Source organism: Hippoglossus hippoglossus, chromosome 20 (assembly GCF_009819705.1).
Source record: "Hippoglossus hippoglossus isolate fHipHip1 chromosome 20, fHipHip1.pri, whole genome shotgun sequence".
In the NCBI taxonomy this organism is placed as follows: Eukaryota; Metazoa; Chordata; class Actinopteri; order Pleuronectiformes; family Pleuronectidae; genus Hippoglossus; species Hippoglossus hippoglossus.
The window spans coordinates 15,410,544-15,424,657 of NC_047170.1; the positions used below are offsets into that span (position 1 = coordinate 15,410,544).

Consider the following 14,114-nt stretch of genomic DNA (forward strand, 5'->3'; position numbering starts at 1 on the left):
GCTTGTTCAGGGGGAAACACTATATCTTATATTAGAGCTTTACTTAGTTATAATACATTTGAACCAGTGGTCGCAGAGGGAAATCTTTCAATTACACCAGGTTTTAATCCACTAATAACTTTTTAATACAATAGTAAATCTATAGAAAACACCAAAGAATCTACCTGTGGTAAATAAGCAGTAATATATAAAATGCGATCACACTCAATATTCAACCTTGACAAGCTGCATATAAACATTTAATAAATGGTTTATTACACATTATAGTGTCACATTCAAGTGTTTTATTGTGTATTTGTTAACTTTGTTTAAACAGATGATGAAAGTCAATATCAGAGAACACATTAATATTCGCTGCTGTATGTTTTCATAACAGATGATACATTTCTGATTAATAGTCATTAACATTAAACACTTAAACACGACTATTATATTTATAGTGGGTTAAAAAACTATTTAATAAATGTTTATGTACAACTTATAAAAGCTAAACTGGGGCCTAAAGTTTTACATTTCATTATTAATATTATTATAATTATTGTTATTATTATATACTTTTTACCACCACCAGAGAAGTCTCAAACATAGTAAACTCAAACATAAAGCGCCATCATGTGGCCATGTGGTGGAATTATTTAATTTTGTATTTAATATATTATTTAATTTTATTCTATTTTCATTTCATTTTATTTTATTTTATTTTAGCTGAGATTCTCTTGGGGAGAAAATAGCAATAATAATTTAATTTCTCAACTATACCTATTAGTTGTTTATGGTTTACTGTGGATGTTCAGGTTAATAACACTCTCAGATTAAGTTTATGAATATTATAAATGATATATATTTTAAATAAAGCCTTTAATTAAAAATTAAAAAAAATCTTATACAAGTGATCCAAATTTGAATATACCTGCCAGCGTGAAACTTATTTTGTATTTCATATTTTGAAACTCCCAACAGGAAGTTCCGGTTCTTCACTCCCGCCGGCTTGACGTCGCCCGTGCTAGCCTGTAGCTCGTTAGCATTGAGAACGTGAGCCGAGGCGCCAGCGGCAGGTTTCTGACTCTTTCTGAACGCGCTCGTCTCTTTTCTCACTTCTGGAGAAAAGCGGAGAGGATCCAGATTCCCTCCAGACGCCCGGACTCACGTGACATTTCGGGGGAAATTCACCATTTTGTTGTCAAAACTCGCGACGCAGGAGAAGCAACAACCGGGAGCTGGAGCTGAATGGCTGAAGGCTCCTCAGGTAACTGCTCATCCTCCTGAGGAGAAACTTAAAACTGCATAAACTCAACTGAACTGATTTTAATATTTACTTTAAAGTTATAATCTGACGTTTCACACTCTTGAGTTTAGCAGCTAGCTTCATTAGCCCCCCCTGAACTTTGAGCTAGCTGCAGCTAACCTCACCCAGCAGCTCACTCCCCTCAGTAATGATGCACTTTTTTTTTTTTTTAGCTCGTTGCTAATGCTAGCCTAGCATCTCAGTGAGTGGACTTTGAAGTCCAGATGCTAACAGAAGTTAAGCTAACATCTCAGCCCGCAGTGATTCCAGTGTTTTGTTCTTTCATTTGTCAGGTTTGTCTCGATCGTTACTCAATGATTATTAAATATGTAAAATAACAATGGGCCTGATATTAATCTGAACATATGTCAAAGTCCCTAAAACAGAAGTTAGTCCACATAACATGAAAACATCATAGTCAAAATCCAGTTATATATAAATAATAAATCTGTATTATAAGTTTGTTGATGTCTGCTCATATCTCCCATATTGCTTTACTTAAATAAAAATTATTATTATATGTTATTTGGGCTGTTTTTAAGCTCTGGTAACTTTTGATTGGTTTCGTTTTTGACCTTATGTCGATATACACATATATTTTATAAAGTTCATATCTCCACAAACTCTAACATCTTAACCTTTATCTCTTTATTTGTAGAGTTGGGTTATTGTACTATTACACTTTTCTATTGCTGTTCAGATTGATCTATTGTTCTTGTCTTTATTTAGTTTTGTGGAACCACGACACATATTTCCCTTTTCTATTTGTCTTATTCTCTATAAAGGACTAAGTTAGAAGTAAATACAATAGGTTAAAGCCTGAGTAATAAGGAAGTGGCAGATATATCGACCAATATTTGCTCATTGCAGATACGAGATCTGACAGATGACAGGAAATTGAAATGCAGAAATGAAAAAGAAATGTTTTGAAACCATGTCTACCAGAGAGATGACAAGTTTATTTTTCATATGTGAAATAACCTGCTCTCTTCTGTTAATTACTGTACAGTTGCTGTGACTGTATTAGGTTGTGATTGATGCACAAACACCTTCAGGTTTTTAACATCAACGTCTCTTCTTCTCCCTGTAGACCCACCTGACTTCAATCCAAATGGGACGTCACACGAAAAGCCTCATCAGCACAAATCCAGACGAGGTCGACCCAGATACAACAATGACAGAAACCTGAGCGGCAACAGTTATGATCCTTCTCAACAATTGGGACACTTGCAGCAGTGCTTTAACCCCCCGTCTAGTTCTAATAATTCAAATCATGAAGAGCATCAGCATCCTCCCTACGAGAGAGAGGAGGGAGCCAGGAGACGAGGCAGAGGGAGAGGGAGGAGAGACGGGAATAGAGACGAAAATGGAAACTCCGGCTCCGGCTGGCAAAGACCTGGAGGTGACTATTCCTCCCACAGTGGCAGCAACAGAGGTGCAGGTGGCTACCACGCAGGTGCACATCCCATGGATAGACCCGATAGGACGAACTGGCGAAGAGAAGATGTGAGCCGACATTCAGAACACGCCAGTGAAGACCAGGACACGTGGGCGAAAAAACCCAGGAAGTTTGTCCAGGAGCAGAGGAGAGTAGAACAAAACAAGAGGGGAACCCACGTGAAGGAGAACAACACCTCAGGAGAGCCTCAGAGGTCAGATGACACCAAAGCAAAGAAACAGCCGTCAGAAATAAGAGAGAGAACTCAGAGGAACAGAGCAGGTCCAGACTTTCAGCTTGATGATCATCAGAGGAAAGACACTGAGACAAAGAGACGACAAGGACCGATCAAACCGCCTAAACCAGCGTCTCAAGAGGAGGTGGGCTCAGAGGGGGGAGCCGCTGGTCGAGATACCTCGGACCGTAGCCGATCATCTCAGAATCCAACTAGTAAAGCTGGAGGAGGTTCGGGGAGACACACCCCCCTCCAGGCCCGAGGAGGGAGACGGACACAGCCTCAAAACCACAGACCTGATCTGAGGAAGTGGGACAAGATGCCACAGAGCAATGAGACACAGACAGGTTAGAATTAAACTAAACAAAAAAACTGCCCTGACCTTTGTATCACCATTATCAGTACAGGATGTCATGGTAACCTTAAAAATCTTTACCTTTGCCAAAGAGATTATATCATCTGTTAGCAGGATGACCACCTGAATAGATTTTAATGAAACTTAGTGGAAAGGAGGGAAATGGGCAGAGGAAGAACCCATTAACTTTTAGAGACAATTTGATTAAGGGGACAGATCATGAAAATAGATTTTTCACTTTCTTTAACATTGTGAGATAGGGTATTAGCCTCGGCGGAGGTATATGCTCTCTCTCCCGACTGCCCTTCCAGTCATAATATATCATCTTTAAACAGGTGTTTGTGTCTACTTAACCTAATGCTCATTCAAAATTAGATTTATTTAAATGATTTATACGTCACGCCATGATCTCCTCCCCTTCATTTTCCTATGAAATAGCTTCAACACTAGTTGACAGTCTCTTTTCAGCAGTGAGCTTCTTCCAGCTCATCTTTAATCAAGTAAACATGTAGGTTTGTTATTATTTAAATTTGTAGGTGACATGTATATCATTCTATACACATCGTCCTATTTTTTTAAGTCGCTGGGCGTGAACAGACTTTATTAGAACATGAATTTTCTCTGATGAAGCTGCAAAAGGTCTGTTTTTTGGTTAAAGAAGTTAATTGCAGGTTATTTTCTGCTGTCTTCTGAGCCTCTGATCTCCCCCCCCCCCACAGGGTGTCTGATTGAACAGCTCTCCGAAGAGAAGTATGAGTGCATGGTGTGCTGCGATATCATCCGACTCATGGCCCCGGTGTGGAGCTGCCAGAGCTGCTTCCACGTCTTCCACCTGAACTGCATCAAGAAATGGGCTCGATCTCCGGCCTCTCAGGCAGACGGTATGACCTTTAAATAACATCTGGGTGTTTGCTCTGGACTCTCTGAACTCTTTATGCTACGCTGACCAGGACTGTGCTCGGCGAGGACTGCACAGTAGCTTAGAACATACAATAGGTCCCTGTAACATAACACCCTGTCATAATGCTGTGTCGGGTGTCTGCTTTCCAGGGGGAGCTTATTGTGGCCCTGTTAACAAAACACTGCTTTGGTATTCCCGCTGTTTCATCAGTGTTTTGTGTTGCATGACATTACTTTACATGTTATGCTACTTAGAAATGTGTCTTATTGTTTCGAGATGATGCTGTTTTTCAGATTCAGAAGAAGGTTGGCGTTGTCCAGCGTGTCAGAACGTTTCACTGAAAAACCCGACGTTCTACACCTGCTTCTGTGGTGAGTGATGGCCGCACTCGTGTAATTAAATTCAACTTAAATCAGTCAGTTTCAGTAAAACTATTTCCTGTGAGATTCTTATATCCTCACAACATCCTCATTTCTTTTGTATTCATTTGATTGACAGGTAAAATGACAAACCCGGAGTGGCAGCGCACTGAGATTCCTCACAGCTGTGGCGACCTGTGTGGAAAGAAGAGAAGTGGATTGGACTGTAACCACCCCTGTAACATGTGAGTCTTGAGAAAGAAGAAATGTAATATATATAATAATTATTATTACTGTATTATTATTATTATTCACTTGTTTGCAGTCAGTAGCATCGCCATTATATCCTACAAACTTCTCTACATACATAAGTTTAAAAGAGATAATAATTTGTCTTAATACTTTGTTGTTGTCAGCTTATGTCACCCTGGGCCTTGTCCACAATGTCCTGCCTTCATAACCAAATCCTGCGTCTGTGGGAAGACCAGGTATGTCACCTTCTGTTTTTATTGTCATCCTCTTCACAGTTTGGTAATATTTCCCTGTTGCTTTGAGTGTTGACATCTTGTTATTGCTTGATCTCTTTCTAGTCAACCGATGCGCTGCGGCCAGGCCACCGTGCTCCAGTGTGCCGACGTGTGCAGTTCTTTACTCAACTGTGCACAACATACCTGCTCACAGGTGTGTCACAGCGGAGCGTGTCAGCCCTGCCAGCTGCAGGTTCAGCAGGGTAAGTGTCACCCCAACAGAAACACTGTGACGGATAAAACACATTCTCCTTTGTCTCATTGTAGCTTTTTGTAATTATGAGAATAAATAACTAAAATTCTGGCCTAAATTTAACAGATTTTCTCCTGGTTTTATTTTCTGTAGTTTGTTACTGCGGAGTCACAACTCGCACAGTCTCGTGTGGGACAGATAGAAACGGATTTAACGGTTCAGGACATTTCTCCTGTCAAAAATTATGTGGAAAGTAAGTATGACGGCGCAGCACTGAAAATGTCCCTCATCCATCCATACTGAAGCTCTTATTTCACTCTGACAGTTCCACGTCTCTCTCTTTGCAGGATGTTGGACTGTGAGGCCCACAGTTGTCAGCAGGTGTGCCACCGCGGCCCATGCCAGCAGTGCCCGCGCTCCCCGACCCTGGTGAAGACTTGTCCCTGTAGCCAGACGCTGCTGTCCAAACTCCTGGAGCTGGGCTACTCAGAACGACAAAGCTGCTCCGACCCCGTCCCTTCCTGTGGAAAGACGTGCAACCAACCTCTGGCCTGTGGCTCGAGTGGTGAGTCAGACTAGAGGGTTTCAACTAGAAATAAGTTCTTTGTTGTTCCGTCGCATGGACACACTCATTTCCAGGAACTACTGAAACTCAAATAGTGGTTAAGGATGGGAATTTCTGTTAGCCTCATGAGAGACCTGAAAACATGTGTGTAACATCTCTTTATTTTTCCGTTTGGCTCGTGTTTTAATTCTGAAACAGATTTGAACTCCTGCTCTGTTGTTTTAAATCTATTAACAGGAAGTGTATTACCTTGAGCTGACACAGTTTGTTAGGAGTTAACAAAACGTGTGTTATTTCAGACACCATCCATCTGTGTGAGAAGCTGTGCCACGAGGGCAGCTGTGGACCCTGCTCGCTGACCTCTACTATCAGATGCAGATGTGGCTCCAAGACCAAGGTGGGCTGAAGCACCAGCGGGACACGTGTTTGTCACTGTCACTTGATTTGTTTAATGTGTGTTACCAAAGATTGGAAAGTTGTCTTCTTATAACAAACAACTGGCAGCCAACTGTGGAAGGAATTCAGCTGGGAAAATAGAGCCAGGTTTTTTTTCCATTACTCCTAAACATTTTTACAAGATATTTATCTACACACTAGAGGCTGTGTGGCTAAAAAGACTCAGATCCCAGTTATGTTTTCTGGGAATTAGAACATTTTGAGATGATTTAATGAGAGTTAGTAGTGATATTATCCAAGGTTGGGATTGAAAAGCACTACAATTCAAAATCTTTGTTTTTCAGGAAGTCCCATGTGTGACAATCCAGAAAGAGGGTGAGATTTACACTAATTCAGATTAAATGAAATCAATAAAAGATCCCCTCAGCCGTACCTGACACTGTGATGCTTTGTGTTCCAGAGGAGCTCGTCTTCACCTGCGAGAGGCGCTGCAACAAGAAACGCTCCTGTGGCCGACACAAGTGTGGGGAGCTGTGTTGTGTGGTGAGTGTTCGCTGAATCTGAGTCTGTGTCCTGTTTGTTCACAAATCAATCAGACCTCAAGAATGAAGAGCAAACGTGGCTTGTTGAGCTACTTTGAATACCTGAGGTTTTTATATGACGATTCCATATTGTCTTTATTTTTCCTGCTCAGGGACAACAGATGAAAATTAGCTGTACAGCTTTACTGTGGCCCAACAGTTGTTGTGTTGTCTGTTGCATCTGTTCAATAAACTAGGAGCCAGACGATAGCCTGTTCCCGTTTCCTCTTTGCACCATCTGGAGGTGGCACTTAAAATACAGTTCAGTTTACATCTAATAACAGTGATGAGCGTTTCCTGTGTTGTGTATTCAAGGCCTCACAATCTGTGCAAACTGACCATATGAGGTTGTGTTACTGGTTTCTGTCCGTGTCCATTCAGACTGCGGAGCACAAGTGTCTCCTGATCTGCGGCTACAAGCTCAACTGTGGCCTCCACCGCTGCCAGGATCCTTGTCACCGTGGCAACTGTGAACCCTGCTGGCAGTCCAGTGAGTCATTTTCTGTGGTCCGACAGTGTTTAGGAGCCAAGTCTCAGTCAGACCACATAGTTATTCTGTCATTCCAAAATACTAAATTAAGGTTTTTACATCATCTTTTGTTTTAGTTTGGTTCCATCTGTATTATTATAGTTGGCATTTAAGTAGCAGCTCAAGTGTGTCGTGATTCCTTCCGTTTGCAGGTTTTGATGAGCTGACGTGTCACTGCGGGCTCTCTGTGTTGTACCCACCCATCTCCTGTGGCACCAAACCACCCGAGTGCAAGAGTCTGTGCACAAGGAGACACGAGTGTGATCACCCAGGTAGAATATAACAATAAGCGTTCACACGTGTTTAAACCAAGAATATGTCCTTAACGTTTTCCTCTCGTTTAGTGTTTCACAACTGCCACAGTGAAGAGAAGTGTCCACCTTGCACGTACCTCACTCAGAAATGGTGCATGGGGAAGCATGAGGTAACTTCCCCAGAGCTCGTGTGTATAACTCATATTCTGTCATTATTCTTGAGAGTAAAGTGAAGTTATGCTCTTTTTCTTTTACTTACAGCAACGCAGCAACATCCCATGTCATCTTCAAGAAATTTCTTGCGGCCTGACATGTAACAAAGCGCTGCCGTGTGAAATGCACCGCTGCAGACGGATTTGCCACCGGGGCGACTGCTTGGCAGAAGGCAGCTGCCAGCAGCCCTGCACGCTGCCTCGTCCAGACTGTGGCCACCCGTGTGCTGTTCCCTGTCATAAAGGCAGCAGCTGCCCACGCAGCACCTGCACTGCCAAGGTACAAAACACTGTGACTGAGAACAGCTGGACTTCTGGTGGCTGAGAAATGGGTGACAAAGTTTAAGCAGATGGTCTCGGCTACATCTGTATTCACAGAGAGTCGGAGCTTATGTTCCCACCATCAAACGTTTCTCCTCACTAAATAACTAATGACCCTGACTAAAGTGTTTTCAGTGAAAAAACTCAGTTTTGTGAATGTGTTGCATTTCCTTAATGACTGAAGTTAACAGTCTCGCTGTGACTACAAGTATAGACGGTATATAAACATTGATGTAGACTCCAGGTCCAGAAAAGGAAGCAGTGCCTGAAACCTACATTCTCTCAAATGACCAGCAGAGGGTTGCCATTGGTTGCAAAAAGAAGTCAGTTTCTATAGAAGTCGATGAGAAAATGACTTGATTTATAACGTCAGTAAACATTTTCTTAATGAGTGTATGATCTCGATCGTTAGTTTCAAGTCTGCTACAATACAGCCTGATGTTTATTTTGTAAACGATAATACCATTTAGCATCAAATAGTCGATAAAACACTGTATGCATTGGGGTGTGGGTTCTCTGTGATTGACTGCTAGTACCATCCATCTTGGTCAGACTCGAGGATACAAAATGGCAGCTCACAAACCAAAGAGCGTTTGTCTGCTTCCACAATCCCTCGTGTTTTCTTTACACTTCTAGTCGAGTCTAACTCTCCCTCCTTTCCACAGGTCCCTCTACAGTGTGATTGCGGCCGAAGAAAGGAAACAGTCATCTGCCAAGAAGCAACCAGTTCCTATCAGAGGTCAGTTTCTCTCTTCCAGTGCCTCTACCGCTATAACGCCATTAGACTTCTGAGTATGAAGTGGTTGAAACATCATATTTATGAACTTCAGGTACACGGCCATCTCCATGGCCAGTAAACTGTCTGACATGCAGCTCGGCGAATCCATGGACATCGGCCCGCTCCTCACCAAGAAGGAGCTGAAACAAACCAGGTAGAAAAACGGAGGAAAAATAATGGATGACACTCCCATGCAGTATTAATGTTACGACAGAAACCTTGAGTGTCTCTTTCTTTTCCTCAGGCTTGAATGTGACCTGGAGTGTGCTACCTTAGAAAGAAACCGGCGCCTGGCCGAGGCGTTACAGATAGACTCGTCCTCTGACCCCTTCAACGTCCGCTCCCCCTCCATATACAGCGACAGCCTCAAAGACGACGCCAGGTCTGACACTTTTCATGGAAACCATTTGTCCTTATTGGTTGTTATTATTAAATTATTATGTAGCTTCACAGACAATAAATGTTTAACCTAATTTCCTCGGGTCTCTTTTTTTGTCCTTTTCCTTTTTCCAGGAAAGATCTGAGATTTGTCACCGACGTAGAAGAGGAGATCAAGAATCTCGTGGAGCTGGTTAATAAGGTGAGTCAGGGAATCCTTTTGCCAAAATGGTGGATTTTACAGGCTGGATGACCGCTGTTTGGATGCGATGCTCCCTCTAGTGGTTGTGTTTGTAGCCCACTGCACTTGGGCAACAGTTACTGGAGGAAAAATTGATTAAACTCCTGAGCTTGCACTCAAGTTAATCCTTAGTAAGTGGTTGTTTCATGTCGAAATCAAGGCTCAGTTCAAGGAAAACCTTTGATGCAAACTGAGCTTCTAACACAACAAGATTCTTCATGAAAGATGCTGAACCCTCTATTTCCTTTCTTTAATATAATCACGTTCGTCCTTTTTACTGGAGATCACAGCATCTTACATGTTTCATGGATCTATTCATGATCTTACTTTTGGTTGGGAAGAAAACTACCTTTCAAATAATATAAAATACAGCTTCAAAACTAGGCTGGGTGTGACATTAATGCATGCACACTGACCCAGTTGTCGTATATTCAGTTATTTCTGAGCTTGGTCAATCCTCCAGTGGACCTCCAACATGGAACCAGCTGCGGCAGCTTGCAGATTCCTCCCAGTACAACCAAGCCTCTCGTGTAACTGTTTCTAAGCCAGGGCTAAATTAGTAGGTACCTCATGGGGCAGCTGGAAAAATACATGACTTTTTTTTATTTTTTATTCTGCTTTGTTTGGTGCATATAGAGAATTAGGGATGAGGCGGCCAAGGTCGCTGTTTCTTTCATTTCTTGCCAAATATAAAATATTGTTTATCACCTCCTGAATGTCTTTTACTCAACAAATCACGAGTGGAAATATTAACGGCTGTGGAGTCGGCTTCTAAAAGGTTTTTATGTTCTTTTCTCACGTCTTAAATTAGCTGCAAACACATTTGTTTCATTACTGACTTCATTCTCCACCTTCGGTCGTATTGTGTGGATTTGTACGTTCCTAAAAAACAAGATTATTAAATCTCGTCCATCGAAAGTTAGCTGGAACGCTTTCTAACAATCTTCTGGCAAAGAAGGTTGACCACTTTCATGCCAGCATTTGTTTTCCACCTTTTTCCTTTGTGAGTATGCTGTTATATAAAGTCCTGTCAAACACGCTCAGTGACCCTGCTAACAGAAAATAGGCCACACATACACTACAAACCCAAAAGTATGTGGACGCTGAAATCACTCCACAAGCGTCCACAGATTTTGGATCACGGCTGCAGGGATTTGCTCTCGTTCATTCACAAGAGCATTAGTGAGGTCGAACACTGATGTTGGGTGATGGGGGACGATGTCTGCATGCACTTCCACTCAATCCCAAAGGTGTTGGATGGGATTGAGGTCAGGGCTGTGAGCAGGTTCCTCCAAAAGAAACTAGGAAAATTGTTTCTTTGTGGACCTGGATCTGTACACAGGGTTAGAGTTAACCTAAATCACTGAGAAGCCATCTTTTCTCTTTGCACCTCTATGATCTGACTGATTAGATCAATGGAACCCCGCCTTTCTGACATGTGAACCCTTAAAACAAACTACTTTCCACCTGGCTTCACTGGTTGCATGACAACGTGACTATTGACCATCAGATTTATGTAATCCTTTGAATACTTTCAAGAGGTTGAAACTGAAACATTATAATTAAATTCACCAGAAAAGAACAGTTGGAAGAAAGCCTGCTTAAATAAATCTGATATTGTGCAGTAGAAACGTTTTTCTGCTTTCCTCTCGTGTGACCCACAGAATAAATTCCAGATGTAGTTCAGTGATTAGAAAAGTCAGAAATGTGGATTTTCTATCAGCATATTTTAACATGACATCTAAGTTAACCATTAGAGAGAATTCTTTGCCATTAAAACTGCATAAATGTATATAAATGAACACTAACTCCAAAAGTAAAAGTCGTATCGAGGACAGAGTGAAGCAGGTCAGCGATGCCTCTCAGTAGAAATCCCTAATGGACATGCATTACTGATGTCTGCAGGGAAAACAGCCAAAGAGGAGCCACTGTTTCCCGCCCATGAACAGAGAGCATCGGAAGATCATCCACGAGCTCGCCGAGGTCTACGGCGTGGAGAGCGTGAGCTACGACAGCGAGCCCAAACGCAACGTGGTCATCACAGCCCAAAAGTACGAACTCGGTTCCAAAATACACAAAGAGCCACGCTAATGAAAATGAAGTGTAGATTGTGGATTTGAGGATGTCTGTGTGTCTTGATAATGTTCAGGGGGAAGTCGACGTGTCCAAATTCAACCCTGACGTCACTGATAGACAGAGAGACGGCTGGGAGAGCCCCTCCTCCCATCGCTCATATCAAACAGCACAGCAGCAAGTGAGTCTTCTTCCCTGATTCCTCCTTATCCCTGGCTTCCTTTTAACAAATGAGCTGCCGCTGTGACAAATCCACCAAACCCTGTGTAGAATTCTTCATATTTAACGTTTCCTCACAGAATATTAGAGATAAACGCTGGTTTTTACTGACTTCTAAGTCTTTTTAACGGATCTACAGACCAGCATTACTCTTAAACCTGCTGGACTTGATTCTGCGACTATCCGGCAGTTCCAAACTTCTCACAGGAGATCGTAGCCACTCACCAAAGTTACACTGAGAACAGACGTTCAGGGTGAGGAGAGGGAATGAAAGAGGAAATATTCTCCATATTCCAAGTCACTGAACCATTAAATTAATTTTGACGCTGCTGTTTTATGGTAAAAAAAAGCTGCTTAGTGTTGCTTTAAGAATCACACTTAACTCATACTGTACCTCCTCAGTCATTTTAACTTTATCTGGATTTCCCTGCCTCTTTCAAAATTAATTTCTTCTCATTTCTTCTCCTCCAGGGTCACCAGCGGAGCTTCCTGGTCCAAGATGGTTAAAGAAGAGCCTGTGATAGATTATTTTGACGTCCAGGACTAAGATGAGCCCAGAACAAACCTCAGGATTTGCTCAGAAACATCACTTTACATCTGCCAAAGCTTTTACCGTTGTGTTCATCAAGGATCAATAAGAATCCCTCTAGCTTCAAATCTAATAAAATATCATTTTAATAAAATCTCTCAGATGTGATTACCTCCCCGAATCTCGGAGGAGGAATAGAAGGAGTGCTGAGCGAAGTCATCTCATGAATTAAGATATTAAAGTGGATCTGAACTTGCTCAGATTCTGAAGGTGAAACATTTTGAAAAGCTCCAGAGTGTTTTCTTTTCCTTGTCTCATCTGTGGCCACTCCCTCATCGAAGACAATTTAATAAAAAGCAAATTATTCCCCATGTAAAGGAAACAACTGTTGACATCAGTCCAAACACTTCTTATCAAAATACCTCATATCTCAGCAGCAGATTGTTTGTCAGATTGTGATCTTGTTTGAGATTCTCCACCAGTGTGCCAAGCAGCGTTTCAGCTGCCGGGTACCCTTTTGTTTTCTTCGCTGGTATCGAGCCAAAGCTTCAGTAGTGAGCCTCTGCTGATTGAGTTGGTGGGTAGGTAGGAGTGGGCTGCACTGCGGAGAGAAAGCTTTGTTCCAAACAAAGCTATGACCCAGATGTGGGGCTGCGTTTTTCTGAAGAACTCTTTACTCAAGCCTTAAAGTGTTTAGAGGTCACACACTTGTTCACCTGATGAGGATTCATGTCGTGGTTAAAGGAAGGATGAGATTTTCTCTTGCTTTCAAACCATTTCAGTCACTAAACTGCTGCATATTTTACTCAAGTGTTTCCACTTATATTTTTCTTTTTATTAAATCATTAGCTACAGTTCTTGACAACCAAAACATTTCAAAAGACGCCAACAGCAGCAAGTAGTCTGTTCCTCCATCCTTTTACTTTTATGCTGTTTTTATGCATCACTGAATAAAATTGTGGCGTGTTTACATTTCCTGAAGTCTGTCGTACTTAGCAATGAAGGCTAAGTGTTTTTGTCACCTGTGGATCAACTTGTTTAAGTAATATTTAAAATGCCAAACTGACTGTAACTGTAACTGTAAAATGGGCTTTAGGGACTTTTAACAGGTCTTATGACTCAGTTTTACACATTTCATAGACTACTCATGTTTACCAAATTGGTAATGAAGAAAATTGTTAGTTGAAGATGAACAAAGAAAATATGAGTCAAACTGAACGAACTATGTCCATCTATCTATCTTTTATCATTCTTTCTTTCATTGTATCTGTTCTATCCATCCATCCATTTACATCTGTCTATCTAATACACTAATATTATATTATTATAAATGTTTATTGATAACATCTTTATCAAGGGACATCGACCCTGATCATTTGCAGATGCTTTTCCAGAACAGAAGGTAGGTGGACAACATAAGGCCCAAACCAGTCAGTGGATTATATTTAAATTATAACTTCTCTACAAATAATTGGCAAATCCATAATGAAATGATTAACAGTTATAACTTAGATGGTGCCTTATAGTAAAGTGCATGTTTTTTCTTAGTTAGGGAGCAGATTTAGTGCATCATTAAAGCATAACACCCAATAAATAAAAAGCTATTTGCTGCACAAGCTTTTCTAAACAGCCTGTATTCAACATTTAAAAAAATATATTTTTTACAACAGTGCCTCCCTCCCTCTAAAATAAAAACCCCGAGTACAATTTGCTGACGCTCCCTGCCGCTGGTTGGGTTTTTTCAT

At 41.5% G+C, this 14,114-nt stretch overlaps 1 protein-coding gene across 1 annotated transcript; it reads left to right on the plus strand.

The window, feature by feature from the left end:
• Positions 1 to 958: 958 nt before the first annotated feature.
• On the plus strand, positions 959 to 13,341 carry nfx1 (nuclear transcription factor, X-box binding 1). The gene is made up of 23 exons (XM_034572625.1): positions 959 to 1,246; positions 2,376 to 3,305; positions 4,033 to 4,194; positions 4,508 to 4,585; positions 4,713 to 4,818; positions 4,990 to 5,061; positions 5,164 to 5,303; positions 5,447 to 5,546; positions 5,641 to 5,858; positions 6,158 to 6,255; positions 6,599 to 6,629; positions 6,715 to 6,797; positions 7,217 to 7,325; positions 7,517 to 7,636; positions 7,709 to 7,788; positions 7,880 to 8,110; positions 8,817 to 8,890; positions 8,982 to 9,083; positions 9,174 to 9,311; positions 9,443 to 9,509; positions 11,454 to 11,599; positions 11,698 to 11,802; positions 12,312 to 13,341. The coding sequence occupies exons 1-23, from the start codon at positions 1,228 to 1,230 to the stop codon at positions 12,385 to 12,387; spliced, it is 3,285 nt and encodes a 1,094-aa protein (XP_034428516.1). The 5' UTR covers positions 959 to 1,227; the 3' UTR covers positions 12,388 to 13,341.
• Positions 13,342 to 14,114: the final 773 nt, after the last annotated feature.